At 47.7% G+C, this 15490-nt stretch overlaps 1 protein-coding gene across 1 annotated transcript in view; it reads left to right on the top strand.

Annotated features, from left to right (window-relative positions):
• Nucleotides 1-15490, top strand: part of LOC311530977 (uncharacterized protein) — a 53084-nt gene that overhangs the window by 11715 nt on the left and 25879 nt on the right. Inside the window, exons 8-13 of the mRNA XM_084648049.1 lie at nucleotides 2647-2750; nucleotides 3182-3635; nucleotides 4802-4897; nucleotides 7907-8137; nucleotides 10160-10182; nucleotides 11927-12042. Coding sequence (XP_084504175.1) covers nucleotides 2647-2750; nucleotides 3182-3635; nucleotides 4802-4897; nucleotides 7907-8137; nucleotides 10160-10182; nucleotides 11927-12042 — 1024 coding nt within the window. The remainder of the gene's footprint in view (nucleotides 1-2646; nucleotides 2751-3181; nucleotides 3636-4801; nucleotides 4898-7906; nucleotides 8138-10159; nucleotides 10183-11926; nucleotides 12043-15490) is intronic.

Genomic DNA, 15490 nt, shown 5'->3' with positions numbered 1-15490 from the left:
ATTGTTAACTGGGCGGTGTCCGGCCCGTGCCCTGGGGAGAGCGATCCCCAGGACCCTGTCCGAGATTGTGGTTCCAATGGCCGAATTAAGGCTTAGTGCAGCAATGTTGCCTGAAGATGTTCAGATGGCTATGGGAGTGTGGAGGCAGGGAGAGCCCCTAGACATATCACACCTTAAGGAAGCGGCGCGCCAGGCCACCAGAGCAGTTGGTCAGCTGGGAGCTGGGATTCCTGCTCCCATTGCTGCGGCTGTACCCCCAGCGCCTCAACACAGGCGCCCCCCATGGGACACCAGTCAGCTCCGCATACAGTTGTGGATGGCCTTAAAGGACCAGGGGGAACCCATGGGCCAATGGGATGGGAAACCCACGGCGTCCCTAGGACTCCACTGTATTCAGCTGGAGTTGAAGCTCCCAGAGCCAGGAGGCGATATTTGGGCCAAAAAAGCAACCTCAAATTAGGGGAGCCCCGACTCTCTGAGCTCCCAATAACTGGGAGAGGAAAGCACCCAGGGATGGACCTGGGTGGGACCTCTCCAGGTGGACTCGGCAGGAAAGTTGCAGTCGCACCTTTGGGTGGGGGCGCCATATGAGCACCCTGAGACATCTGAACTAGATTTTCTGGCGCTGGTGGACACCGGCATGGCTGTCTCACTGCTTCCCTGCCCTGTGCCGGGAGTGCCAATCCAGGGAACCATTGAGATCCAGGGATTTGATGTCCCTGCACCAAGGTGCCAAGTGTTGGGATGACTGGTCATCCGGGTGGGGAATCATACCCGAAGATGGCCCTGGATTTATAGCCCCGCAACTACAGAACCAGTTTTGGGCATAGATTGCTTGCGGGAGGGAGGAATAGTGGTTGATTGTGCTAACAAAGGTTTATAGAGGACCCCAAAGAAAGACTGGACCCCTGAAGTAGGGAAGGGAGATACCGGATTGTTGACGGTAGTATGTTGGGAGTGGCGGCAGTGACCGGGGATAGCAAGGAGGAATGGAGGAAGCATTTTCCCCAGGCATGGGTGGCTCACAAGCTGGACTGTGGTAAATGGACTGGGGAACCAGTGAAAATAGAAGGACCAGCGGTCCCCCCACAGAAACAATGTCCTATCCCCACTGTGGCACGCCAGGCAGTAGCAGAGATAGTTAGAGAGCTGGAAGGGCAGGGAGTAGTGAAAAGAATGACTTTCCCCTTTAACTTCCCCATATGGCCTGTGAGGAAAGCTGATGATGTCTCACGGAGACTGACTGTCAACTATCGGAGAGTCAATGCAGTGACCCCCCAGTGGGCACCAGTAGTCGCAGACATGACCCAGGTGTTGCAAGACATACCAAGGGAAGTGATAGTGTTCCAAATTGACCAAAGCCCCCATAGGAAGTGGGTCCATTGGGGACAGCTCAAGCATGAAGGGGGAACCACCCTGACTCCATGTTCCTCTCTACGGTTTACAATGTTTAAGTCTTTTTCGCAGCTTCTGTTTTTCAGAGCACCGGAGAGAGCTGGTACCAGCTGAAGGACAATTGGAACATACCATGGTGCATTGTGGCGACAAACTTCTATGTTGTCTTATGTTCTGTGTTTCGTGTTTCGTGTTTCATATCTCATGTTTGTCTTGTAGCGCTTGTCTCATTGCTAGCATTACGGTGTATGGTGTTTGGGGAAAGGGGGGATATTGCATTAGGCAACAAACCATACGCACAGCCCTTTGTAACTCTAATCAGACCCCTCCCTCTCCCTACCCCTCCGCCTCCTGCCAAATTGTCAATCACACACCTATCCCCCTGGTGGCCACCTCTGTCCAAAAGCCTGTGATACATCAAGATTATTACTGCCTCTTTACCGATTGTTCACCTCCCCACCGAATGCTCTTATTTTCATCTCAATGTAGTACATGAGAATGGCTGTTTGACACTCATTACATCCGCCGGTCAATATTTTGATATGTATTTTTGTTACTGTGGACATGCTACGTGTAATGAAAATCTGGAATTGCTCCGGCAATCAAAGCACTGGCATGGATGAGCGGCGGCACGCCATCCCCCTTTGGATGATCACCACAGTTTGGGTGACCAAGGGGTGGGAAATGTTTTGTGTAAAGCCTCCGCTCAATCCAGTAGAATGTGATTGTCAGATCTGTAACTTTTCAGTCATTGCTAGTATGATCATTGAGCTCTGTAACCTTTTGCAAACTTTGTAACTTTAGTTATTGTTAGCATAGCCCTTTAAGTTTTGTAACTTGTGCAAGCTTTGTAACCTTTTCAGTTACCACTTTGTATAACCTCCAAGCTTTGCAATGTTCCATCAGGCGATCAGAGAGAGTGTGAACAAGGGAGTATGTGTGGGAGATAAGGGAGTGTGAACCAGGGAGTGTATGTGGGACTGAGTGGAGAGGAACTGCAAGGAGAAAAGAGCCAGGAGCCAGGTTTGTCTGATGTAATCTGCCCTGAGAAGGTGATCACGGAGTCCTGTAAAGAAAAGAAGAACCTGGTATGCATGAAAGGAACAAGGTCTGGGAATGCTTCTCTGTGATGGACACAGAAGGAAAAACTCAGTGTATGTGACAGGAGCCACCCAGTTCCAGCAAAAGGAAGGCACGCACACAAGCCTCCTGCTTCTTGACTTGCTCACTGGCCCGGATCCGTGACCGCAGGCGGACACACCAGATCTACTATGCTTCGGCTTCTCGGGTTCCTCTGCCGTCTCCGGTAACTCTCCACCTGTGGGGGTGCATGAGGGTATGAATGCGGGGAATGTGTGCGTGCATGAATAATCTCCATCCCTTTTCTGTTTGATCCAATAGTGGCATTTAATAAAACCAATATAAGTGTAATCCTGGGTTGGTTTCTAGGGAAACTGAGGTAACAAACAAGTCACTGTATGAAATTTTAGTTTGCACTGACTTCGCTAGTGCTTTTTATGTAACCTGTTGTAAACCGAGGCAAATATCTAGAGGAGTTGGTGTGCCCCCTGGAAGACCTGAGTTCCCCCAGGGGTACACGTACCCCTGATTGAGAACCCCTGGGCTGAAGGACCAGAGAGCTGTATTCTCCTCTCTAGGACTCAACGGGGTTGTCCACCAGCACAATCACACAGCTCCCAGCACAGCCAGGGTCAATGAGAGGGATCCAGGAGCTCAGCCAATGAGAGGGATCCAGGAAATGAAACCTGCAGCTGGGCTGTACCAGAGAAGTGAAACTAACTTGGTCCCCCACATCTGCAGTGCAGGGAGCCATGGCTGCTGTGCAAAAACTCCAGGATGAAGCCACTTGTTCCATCTGTCTGGAGTATTTCCAAGCCCCGGTGTCTATCCACTGCGGGCACAACTTCTGCCGGGCCTGCATCAGCCAGTGCTGGGGGGAGTCGGAGCCCAACTTCTCCTGCCCCCAGTGCAGAGAAACCGCCCAGCAGAGAAACTTCAGGCCCAACAGGGAGCTGGCGAACATGGCGGTGCTGGTGAAACAGTTGAAGTTACAAGCAGGGAAAGAGCCAGAGGGGGAGCGCGTGTGTGGGAAACACGGGGAGCCTCTGAAACTCTTCTGTGTGGAGGATCAAAGCCCCATCTGCGTGGTGTGTGACAGATCCAAGGCTCATAGAGACCACCCTGTGATACCAATCGAAGAGGCTGCCCAGGAGTACAAGGTAGGAAAACACCATCAATGATTCGAAACCCAGCTGGCAGGAATTGGATAAAGTCTGACCTTGGAATTACTAATCTGTGTTCTTTACTTTAAAGGATTTGGGGGTCTGTTAGGGTGATCAGATGTCAAGTGTGAAAAATCAGGGTGGGAGTTAATAGAGTCCTATGTAAGACAAAGCCCCTGATATCAGGACAGTCCCTATAAAATGGGGACATCTGGTCACCCTAGGGTCTGTGAATTAGACCTAAGTCATGCTGCCTTTTGCCTGTTTAACAACTCTCTTTGTAACCAGGTTCTGTAGGAGCAGGACAGATTAAAAAATGTATTAAAGCTAAGGTTAAAAAAATTACATAGTACACAGGTTAAGAAAAGAGTGTCTGTACATCTGGGTATAGTGCTTAGATTATCCACAAATACAGGGTTTGTTTTAAAAGTCATAAGATACATAGCACATAATCAGCAATAAACCAAATTTAGGTGAATACATTTAACAATACAGTTTAGATATTAGCATCCAAGTTTTTGGGTACATCACTCATGAAAAGATATACAGAGAGTGGGTTGTGGAAAGCAAATATATCAATGAGTGAAGACTGTCCCTCAATAATTGAAAATTTGGGGTAGGTTGTCCATTAGAAAATACAACCATCAGGGTAGTATTTCAGTCACACCCAAGGAAATGAAGAATGAATCTCTCATCTGCTATAGCGGCTCAGCTGCGGGTAGCCTCTCACTGGAAAAAGAAAAACAGCCCAACCAGAGAGAAATTTATTCTGCCTCTGTCTGTGCCAGTCATTTCAGTCTCCTAAGAGTAACAATTCAATTCTTCCTTCCAAAACATCCTGGCCAGTCATAAACCAGCACAGTGGACTATTCAGAGCCTCTGGGTTACATGGATTATCCAGACCAGGGTTATAATATTGCTAACCAATAAAACAATCCAGTAAATTGTGAGATGCAAATCTGGTTACATTCAAAAGCTCTAGGAAGTGAGTTTTCCTACAAACAGCACCAGCAACTCCTGTAAAGTTGAATACATTGTGTAAATTCTTTCTAAAGTCTGAATCGGATCCATAGGTTTTGTTTATTTAAATTGTTTTCTGTGAAGAAGACAGCCAGGATGCCCCTCCCAGCAGAACAGATCACATGCCGTGTTTCTTTGCTCAGGAACGAATCTGGACACAACTGCAGACCCTGAAGGAAGAGAGAGAAAAACTCCTCAAATACAGACAGGCCAAGGAGGGGAAAAGCCAGGAATACCTGGTAGGTTCCTGTTATGAATCTGTAGGTTGGTGGGGGGGGGGAATAACACGACTACTGCTTACTGACTAAGGGTGTCTCTGAAGGCCGACCCCCCCCCCCTCCATTTTTCCCTCTCTTCAGGATCCTTTAAGAACTCTCAGAGGCTTTCTCTGGTAAACGGTACCCGTTCTGGTTCATACCAGAACCAGTTTACAACAAGCCAAAGTCCATTCCAAGAACACAAAGAAAAAGTCCATATTTAGCTCTAGAGAGAGAGAGAGAGAGAGAGAGAGAGAGAGAAGGTGGGTGAGGTAATATCTTTTATTGGACCAACTTCTGTTGGTGCAACGTACAAGCTTTTGAGATGCTGGTCCGCTAAAAGATGTCACCTCACCTACCGTGTCTGTCTAATATCCTGACCAGCTATGGAAGATATTTAGCTCGGGCACTTTCTCTCTCCCTCCCCTGCCCCCCCGGGCTCTTCTTCCATTCTGGTTTGATCTCCCAAATGTTCCCCCTCACTGGAGCTCCGACACCCACTCCCAAACACAGTCAGGGTTTCCCAGCGCCCGGAGCCTCCTGCTCACTGGGCTTTACCCTCCTAGCTTCCTGGTGTCATGGTCCTGCCGGAGCCTTCCTCTGCAGCTTCGTATACACTGCTGCCTAGGTCAGCAAAACTTCTGTCGCTCAGGGGGGGTGAATATTCCCCCCGCCCCCCGAGCGACGTCAGTTACACCGACGTGTTCACAGTGCTTCTCCCACCGACATAAGTCATGCTGCTCCCGGGTGATTTTTTTTATGGCAATCGGAGAACATAGAGCGTTGTACGTGTAGACATTGCCTTCCTCTTTGCACTAGCCATCCCCTGAGGACAGCCACCTCTATCTGCTCTTTGCCGGCAATTGCCTGATTCCCCTCAGCTGGGGCTTTGTCCAAAATCTGGATTGGTTTCACCCAGTGGTCCCAAAACGTTTGAAGGTCGCACCCCCCTCCATCCCTGTCCAAGCCTGCTCCTGCTGGGAGTGGGGCCATGGCTCCGGATGGGGGGAGAGGCTGGGGCCACAGCCAGGGCCTGGGGGGCAGGGCTGGAAGCAGAGCTGCGCCGAGGGGCCAGGTGCGGGGCTGGGAGCTGAGGCTGCGGCTGCAGGTGGGACTGGAGCAGAGCTGGGGACGGGGAGGGGCTGGGCGGCGCTCCCTCCCTGCCCCCTGTGGGGGCTGGCTCAGGCCCCGCTGCACCCCCTGAAGGGGGGAGCGCCCCACAGTTTGGGGACCTCTGGCTTAGCCCCACACTCTTCAGCTCCTGGGGCAAGGGGCCCTGTTCCAGGGTGTGTCTTGGGTTTGCACAGCTCCTCTGTTCCTCTCGCTCTTTGCATGCATGTTTGCAGCCGTGTGTGCATCACAGTTGCCCACTTTCACGCAGTAAATAAGCACCCTGACTTTCACAATAAGCCAAAAATCTAGCTAATCCCATTTCAAAACAAGGCCAAAACAAGCCAATCCCTAAGAACGCCAACACTCTGTGAGACTAGATCCCCCTGGAGTGCAGTCTGGGACTGTGGTGGGCCCACTGTGCACCCCTGACTCTCTCCTCCCCTTGCCCTGTGTGCTCCCCCTTGCCCCTGCTTGCTGGGAGCCAATCAAAAAAAAGAAGCAACAAGCCCAACAAGCCACAAGCCCCAAACTAGCCAATAAGCAACACATAAGCCAATTAAGCCAAAACCAAGTCCAATGTCTGCATTTTTTTCCTCGGGTTTGGCATGTCTGGTGTGTGTCTTTCTTTTGTCTCTGCATGAGCATCGTGATTCTCCTAAATTGTTTGTTTTGATCTATACTGATTTTCACCCCTTCCTTCGGCTTCTGTCCCAATAAACCGCTGCCCTTGTCGCTCTGAAACCTGCTCTTGGAAGAATCTGGTTTGTTGGAGCCCATTGATCAGATGATACATGAAGAGGCAGCAGAAAGACAAATTAGGGCCAACACAGCATTAAGAGACATTATGACCAAAGTGGGAAGCTTTAGGGGAAAACACTGATCTACTGGCGTGGGGGGAGTTTCTATCAAAAGGCCCTGTTGACATTTCACAAGTGGCAATGAAATTCTCTTGAATGTGCACACCTGGCCATGGGGGGGGGGGGGTCAATGAAAATATGTTACTTTTAGGGCTGTCAATTAATTGCACTTAACTCAAGTGATTAATTTGTTTTTAGTTACCTCAATTAAAAAAAATTAATCACGATTAATTGCAGTTTTAATCTCACTGTTAAACAATAATACCAATTTAAATGTATTATAAATATTTTTGGATGTTTCCTACATTTTCAAATATATTGATTTCAATTACAACACAGAATACAAAGTGTACAGTGCTCACTTTATATTATAATTTTTGATTACAAATATTTGCACTGTAAAAAGGATAAAGAAATCGTATTTCAATTTACTTTATACAAGTACTGTAGTGCAATCTCTTTAACATGAAAGTGCAACTTACAAATGTAGAATTGTTTTTTACATATCTGCACTCAAGTATAAAACAATGTAAAACTTTAGAGCCTACAAGTCCACTCAGTCCTACTTCTTGTTCAGCCAATCACTAAGACAAATTTGTTTATCTTTTTGGGAGATAATGCTGCTTGCTTCTTATTTTGTAGCCAGCGTTGCAAGGTATTTACGTGTCAGATAGGCTAAACATTTGTATGCCCCTTCATGCTTTGACTTCTAGATTGCATCTTTTGTTTATCTTTTTTTACAGTGCAAATATTTGTAATAAAAAAAAAACAATGTAAAGTGAGCCCTGTACACTTTGTATTCTGTGTTGTAATTGAAATCAACATCCAAAAATATTTATAATAAATTTAAATTGGTATTCTATTATTGTTTAACAGTGTGATCTAAACTGATTATTATTTTTAATCTTGCAGTTGATTTTTTGAATCGTTTGACAGCCCTAGTTAATTTACATCTGGTGCAAGGTATGCCACGACATGTCCCCTGCCCTACCTTTTCCTTATTTGTGTCTGCCCGTTACAGGAGAAGACGGATGATGAGAGACGGAAAATCATGTCTGACATTCTGCAATTGCGCCAGCTGTTGGAGGAACAAGAGCGACTCCTGCTGGCCCAATTGGGAGGCCTGGAAAAGGAGATTGGGAAGATGCAGAATGAAAATGTCACCAAACTCTCAGCGGAGATTTCCCGTCTCAGTGAGTTGATCAGTGAGATGGAGGGGAAGTGCCAGCAGCCCGCGAGTGAATTCCTGCAGGTGAGACCCCTGATTCTTGCAAGGCATTTGGGGAAGGGGGAGAGGATAAAACTCACGAGTCATGGAGTGCAAAATTCAGACCTCAGTATAGAGCTCACAGTGTGTAGTTTTTAAACAAATTATGTTGCTATTAATGAATTTTCCTCCTCCCTGTGAGTAGGAAACTGAGACCCAGCGAGATTAAGGGAACGTCTCCGCTGCAAGCAGGAGTGTGACTGCAGCTCATGTAGACATGCCTGAGTCAGCGTTGATCTAGCTCGCTCCAATAACAATTGCTGGGAAGCCAGGGCAGTGCAGGTGGCACCATGGACTCACTGCTCAAGTACATACCCAGGGTCCCAGCTGGGGTGTATAATCCATGCTGCTGCAGCAGCTTCACTGCTATTTTGATTGGAGCTAGCTCACGTACGTCCCCACATGCTGCACGTGCAGTCATGCCTCGGATGGCAGTGTAGCCGTGCCTTAAGTGAGTGCCACTCTGTCTCTGCCCAAGAGCTGAATGGAGTTTTCCTGCACCTCAATCAAGTGCTTGGCCACAAAGCCAAACGTCCTCTCCTACAGATATCATTGCCCTCTGCTGGCTGGGTAAAGAACCCAGGAGAAGGGCTTAGAAGGCAGATATGCTAACCACTTAAACACCAACTCAGCAGCATTGGGATGGTGTGTAGCCAAATACCGAGGCCCATGTGGCTACTTCATTCAAACACAGATCTGGAAATGAGGATGATAATTATTAATTACTGTTACACTTATTTGTGGTCCAAAGTGATTGTGACAGGGAAGTACAGTTAACTAAGCAGTTAGGTACAGAGGATATCCCTGAGATTACACTGTTAAAGAGAATCATAGAAAGTAGGACCGGAGGGGATCTCGAGAGGTCATGTAGTCCTGTCCCCTGCATGGAGGCAGGGTCTCTAGGCCATCCCTGACAGGTGTTTGTCTAAACTGTCCTTAAAAACCTCCAGTGACTGAGATTCCACAACCTTCCTATGTAATTTGTTCCAGAGCTTAACCACCCTGCCAGTTAGGAAGCTTTTCCTAATGTCCAACCGAAACCTCCCTTGCTGCAATGTAAGCCCATTGCTTCCTGTCCTGTCCTCGGTGGTTAAGAACAATTTATCACCCTTCTCTTCATAACAACCTTTTACATACTTAAAGATGGTTATCATGTCCCCCTTCAGTCTTCTCTTTTCCAGACTAAACAACCCCAATTTTTTTCAATCTTCCCTCATAGGTCATGTTTTCTAGACCTTTACTCATTCTTGTTGCTCTTCTCTGGACTTTCTCCAATTTGTCCACCTCTTTCCTGAAGTGTGGTGTCCAGAACTGGACACAATACTCCAGTTGGGGCCTAATCAGCACAGAGTAGAGTGGAAGAATAACTTCTTGTGTCTTGCTTACAACACTCCTGCTAATTCATCCCAGAATGATGTTTGCTTTTTTTGCAACAGTGGTTACACTGTTGACTCATAATTAGCTTGTGGTCCACTATGACCCCCAGATCCCTTTCCGCAGTACTCCTTCCTAGGCAGTCATTTCCCATTTTGTATGTGTGCAACAGATTGTTCCTTCCTAAATGGAGCACTTTGCATTTGTCCTTTTTGAATTTCATCCTATTTAATTCAGACCATTTCTCCAGTTTGTCCAGATCATTTTGAATTCTAATCCTGTTCTCCAAAGTACTTGCAGCCCCTCCCAGCTTGCTTTCGTCCACAAACTTTATAAGTGTACTCTTTCTGCCATTGTCCAAATAATTTATGAAGATATTGACTAGAACTGGATTCAGGAGAGATCCCTGTGGGTCCCCATTTGATATGCCCTTCCAGCTCGATTATGAACTATTGATAACGCTTCTCTGAGTACGGTTTTTCAAACCTTAGAGCAGGTATGTCGAGGCTTCTATTGCTCTAGTTTACATGTGAGATAAATAAAAAAATTAAAGGGCACCAAGATAATTTGTCAGCTCTGATTCATGTCCCTGTGATACGGAGCTCCTTTTCTCTCTCTCTCTCCCTCCTCTAGGATATCAGAAGCATCTTGAGCAGGTACGTGGCTCCTCACTTCCTCTGATCCCTCACGGTGCTGGGAAAGGGCTTGCATATGCATCTTCCCAGCCACTAATCTTCCCTGCTTAAAGACATGCTGGGTAGAGTTGATTGGGAGACAGGGGATGAGTCACTGGATGGTCCCCTGTTCTGTTTGGTCCCTCTGGGGCACCTGGCCTTGGCCACTGTCGGCAGACAGGACACTGGGCTAGATGGACCTTTGGTCTGACCCTGTCTGGCCGTTCTTATGCTTTTATGATTAACCCCCCCTCCCCCCCCCAAAAAAAAAAACCCCACGGGGAAAGAAATACAAACACGGCAAAGTCATTTTTATTCCACAAGCTTCAAAAAGCAGCGTTTCTTTTTCCTTAATGTACCTATTTTCATTTATTTACTTGGGTTTTAAGAAAGTATTTTCTTTTTTTTCCAATTTAAAAAAAAACCCACTGAAAACAAAAGATTGATAACACAGTTTTCAAAAGTGCCTGAGTGACTTAAGAGCCTGAACAGCACCAGACTTAGACTCCTGGGGCCCGGAACCTCAAAGGTATTTAGGCCCTTCACTCCCATTGATTTCAGTGGAAGATAGGCACCTAAATATGTCTGGCAGTCTGGGCCTAACCCTTCCCCCCCCTCAGTTGGAGGGAGTACTTGAACTGGGGGTTTCCAATGTCCACGGTGACTACTGGAATCCCTGGGCTAGAAGTTCTGAAGGAGTCTCTTCTCCCCCCAGCCATTTTGTGTAAGTTCTCCAGTAAGCATGGGTGGCGCGTATAAAAGGCCAGGGAAGGCTGAGCCTCCTGAAAAGGCCGGCCATGCAGGGGGGAAATGCCGCAGATACAGCACGGGTCACCTGTCTGGAGGCGTGCTGGCCAGCCACTGCCTTTGGAGAACCAGAAGCAAAGCTCCATGGAAGTGGGAAGGTCCCCCACTGGTGCCTGGACCATGGCCTTGCCTTCGCTCCGCCCTACCCCCACTCGACCTCTTCCCCCATGGCCCTGCCTGCCTCTTTCCACCCATGCTGTGTTTCTCTTCCCCCGAGGCCACTCCCTGCCCACCCCTTGCTCCTCTCCATCCCTCCCCGCCGCCCCCGGGTTGCTTGCATAAGGCAGGAAAAAGTGATGGGGCCAGGGCTGGGCCTCCAGGGGAAGAGGCCAAATAGGGGCGGGGTCTCAGGGGCATGGTCTCTAGGGTGGGGCCATGGTCCAGCCACCAGTGGCCCCCGCCTCACTTCTAGGGAGCTTCCAGCGTGTGAATCTCCCCAAATGGAAGACTCATGTGCCACCTATGCCAATAGGGACCCAATCCAGCAGAGGTGATGTCTGAGCATGGTTACCAAATTGGGCTGCACGGGAGGCTTAGGCAGAGGAATGCCTCTCTTCCCCCAGTTAGTGGATTGTTCTGGGGCTTGGGCATCCGGACATCTGGTGAGAAGCAAGAACGTAGGCACCTAGGGCACTTGCACTGTGAAAATGTCAATGCTGAGCAAATTTAGGTGCCTTTAGGGTTTGGCAGCAGCTGGAGCACATGGATTGTGGCACCTAAAATCGGGACATTGGCACCCAAATCTGAGGTTTTGTTGCCCAAGTAACTTTGTGGAGCTGGGCCTACCTGCCCCGAGTAGAGCAAGTTATCCAGCAGGCTGCTCCACTTCACAGCTTTCACTTCCAAGATGATCAGAACATAATGAATGCATAATTACACAGCAAACTGCGATTCCTTAGCAAAGCCTGTTTCTCTCTAGGTGTGAGAAAGGGAAGGCCCAGGTGGCGGTGGAAAGTCCTTCTGAGCTGGAAAAGAGAATCTGTGATTTCTCCCAGAAAAGGATCATTCTGGAGAAGTTTCTGAGGGAATTCAAAGGTATCAAGAAGTGCAAATCAAAATGTCACTGTGGGAAGACATGGGCTCTGGATAAACAGTGTTGATGTCAAGCCCAACTCAATAATAGTAAAAAAATAGGTTATACATTCCCGGGAAGGGCCAAGGGAAGAGAAAATGTTATATCATAAAAATAAGACCAATAGGATCTTGTAAAGGGGATAAGGCAAAATGCCCCATTTATTGTAAATATAATACAAAGATAAAAACACACAATTCTATGTTAGGTTTCAGAGTAACAGCCCTGTTAGTCTGTATTCGCAAAAAGAAAAGGAGGACTTGTGGCACCTTAGAGACTAACCAATTTATTAGAGCATAAGCTTTCGTGAGCTACAGCTCACTTCATCAGATGCATATCGTGGAAACTGCAGCAGACTTTATATATACACAGAGAATATGAAACAATACCTCCTCCCACCCCACTGTCCTGCTGGTAATAGCTTATCTAAAGTGATCATCAGGTGGGCCATTTCCAGCACAAATCCAGGTTTTCTCACCCTCCACCCCCCCACACAAATTCACTCTCCTGCTGGTGATAGCCCATCCAAAGTGACAACTCTTTACACAATGTGCATGACAATCAAGTTGGGCTATTCCCTGCACAAATCCAGGTTTTCTCACATCCCCCCCACCCCCATACACACACACAAACTCACTCTCCTGCTGGTAATAGCTCATCCAAACTGACCACTCTTCAAGTTTAAATCCAAGTTAAACCAGAACATCTGGGGGGGGGGGGGTAGGAAAAAACAAGAGTACCAATGTACATGGCAGAGGGGCACACTATGCTTCTCTACAAAAGAAAAAGGACACTAAACTTTCTAAACTACTACATGCTACAAGGGGCCACAGCAATGGTTCCCTCAACCCACCTAGCAATATTGTTAACCTATCCAACTATACTCTCAGCCCAGCAGAAGCAGCTGTTCTATCTCGGGGCCTCTCCTTCTGCCCCTCCACCCCCACGAACATGACACAGTTCTGTGGTGACCTAGAATCCTATTTTCGACGTCTCCGACTCAAGGAATATTTCCAAAATACCTCTGAACAGCATACTAATCCACAGAGGTCTCCCTACCAACACTACAGAAAGAGGGATTCTAGGTGGACTCCTCCTGAAGGTCGAAACAGCAGACTGGACTTCTACATAGAGTGCTTCCGCTGACGTGCACGGGCTGAAATTGTGGAAAAGCAGCATCACTTGCCCCATAACCTCAGCCATGCGGAACGCAATGCCATCCACAGCCTCAGAAACAACTCTGACATCATAATCAAAAAGGCTGACAAATGAGGTGCTGTTGTCATCATGAATAGGTCGGAATATGAACAAGAGGCTGCTCGGCAGCTCTCCAACACGAGTTTCTACAAGCCATTACCCTCTGATCCCACTGAGAGTTACCAAAAGCAACTACAGCATTTGCTCAAGAAACTTCCTGAAAAAGCACAAGATCAAATCCGCACAGACACACCCCTGGAACCCCGACCTGGGATATTCTATCTACTACCCAAGATCCATAAACCTGGAAATCCTGGGCGCCCCATCATCTCAGGCGTTGGCACCCTGACAGCAGGATTGTCTGGCTATGTAGACTCCCTCCTCAGGCCCTACGCTACCAGCACTCCCAGCTACCTTCGAGACACCACTGACTTCCTGAGGAAACTTCAATCCATCGGTGATCTTCCTGATAACACCATCCTGGCCACTATGGATGTAGAAGCCCTCTACACCAACATTCCACACAAAGATGGACTACAAGCCGTCAAGAACACTATCCCCGATAATGTCACGGCTAACCTGGTGGCTGAACTTTGTGACTTTGTCCTTACCCATAACTACTTCACATTTGGGGACAATGTATACCTTCAGATCAGCGGCACTGCTATGGGTACCCGCATGGCCCCACAGTATGCCAACATTTTTATGGCTGATTTAGAACAACGCTTCCTCAGCTCTCGTCACCTAAAGCCCCTACTCTACTTGCGCTATATTGATGACATCTTCATCATCTGGACCCATGGAAAAGAAGCCCTTGAGGAATTCCACCATGATTTCAACAATTTCCATCCCACCACCAACCTCAGCCTGGTCCAGTCCACACAAGAGATCCACTTCCTGGACACTACAGTGCTAATAAACAATGGTCACATAAACACCACCCTATACCGGAAACCTACTGACCGCTATTCCTACCTGCATGCCTCCAGCTTTCACCCTGACCACACCACACGATCCATCGTCTACAGCCAAGCTCTGCGATACAACCGCATTTGCTCCAACCCCTCAGACAGAGACAAACACCTACAAGATCTCTATCAAGCATTCTTACAACTACAATACCCACCTGCAGAAGTGAAGAAACAGATTGATAGAGCCAGAAGAGTTCCCAGAAGTCACCTACTACAGGACAGGCCTAACAAAGAAAATAACAGAACGCCACTAGCTATCACCTTCAGCCCCCAACTAAAACCCCTCCAACGCATTATTAAGGATCTACAACCTATCCTAAAGGATGACCCAACACTCTCACAAATCTTGGGAGACAGGCCAGTCCTTGCCTACAGACAGCCCCACAACCTGAAGCAAATACTCACCAACAACCACATACCACACAACAGAACCACTAACCCAGGAACTTATCCTTGCAACAAAGCCCGTTGCCAATTGTGCCCACATATCTATTCAGGGGACACCATCACAGGGCCTAATAACATCAGCCACACTATCAGAGGCTCGTTCACCTGCACATCCACCAATGTGATCCATCATGTGCCAGCAATGCCCCTCTGCCATGCACATTGGTCAAACTGGACAGTCTCTACGTAAAAGAATAAATGGACACAAATCAGATGTCAAGAATTATAACATTCATAAACCAGTCGGAGAACACTTCAATCTCTCTGGTCACGCAATCACAGACATGAAGGTCGCTATCTTAAAACAAAAAAACTTCAAATCCAGACTCCAGCGAGAAACTGCTGAATTGGAATTCATTTGCAAATTGGATACTATTAATTTAGGCTTAAATAGAGACTGGGAGTGGCTAAGTCATTATGCAAGGTAGCCTGTTTCCTCTTGTTTTTTCCTACCCCCCCCCCCAGATGTTCTGGTTTAACTTGGATTTAAACTTGAAGAGTGGTCAGTTTGGATGAGCTATTACCAGCAGGAGAGTGAGTTTGTGTGTGTATGGGGGTGGGGGGAATGTGAGAAAACCTGGATTTGTGCAGGAAATAGCCCAACTTGATTGTCATGCACATTGTGTAAAGAGTTGTCACTTTGGATGGGCTATCACCAGCAGGAGAGTGAATTTGTGTGGGGGGGTGGAGGGTGAGAAAACCTGGATTTGTGCTGGAAATGGCCCACCTGATGATCACTTTAGATAAGCTATTACCAGCAGGACAGTGGGGTGGGAGGAGGTATTGGTTCATATTC

This window comes from Lepidochelys olivacea (genome assembly GCF_965140295.1).
Source record: "Lepidochelys olivacea isolate rLepOli2 genome assembly, chromosome: 14".
Taxonomy (NCBI): Eukaryota; Metazoa; Chordata; order Testudines; family Cheloniidae; genus Lepidochelys; species Lepidochelys olivacea.
This window is presented reverse-complemented; position numbering and strand designations above follow the sequence as displayed.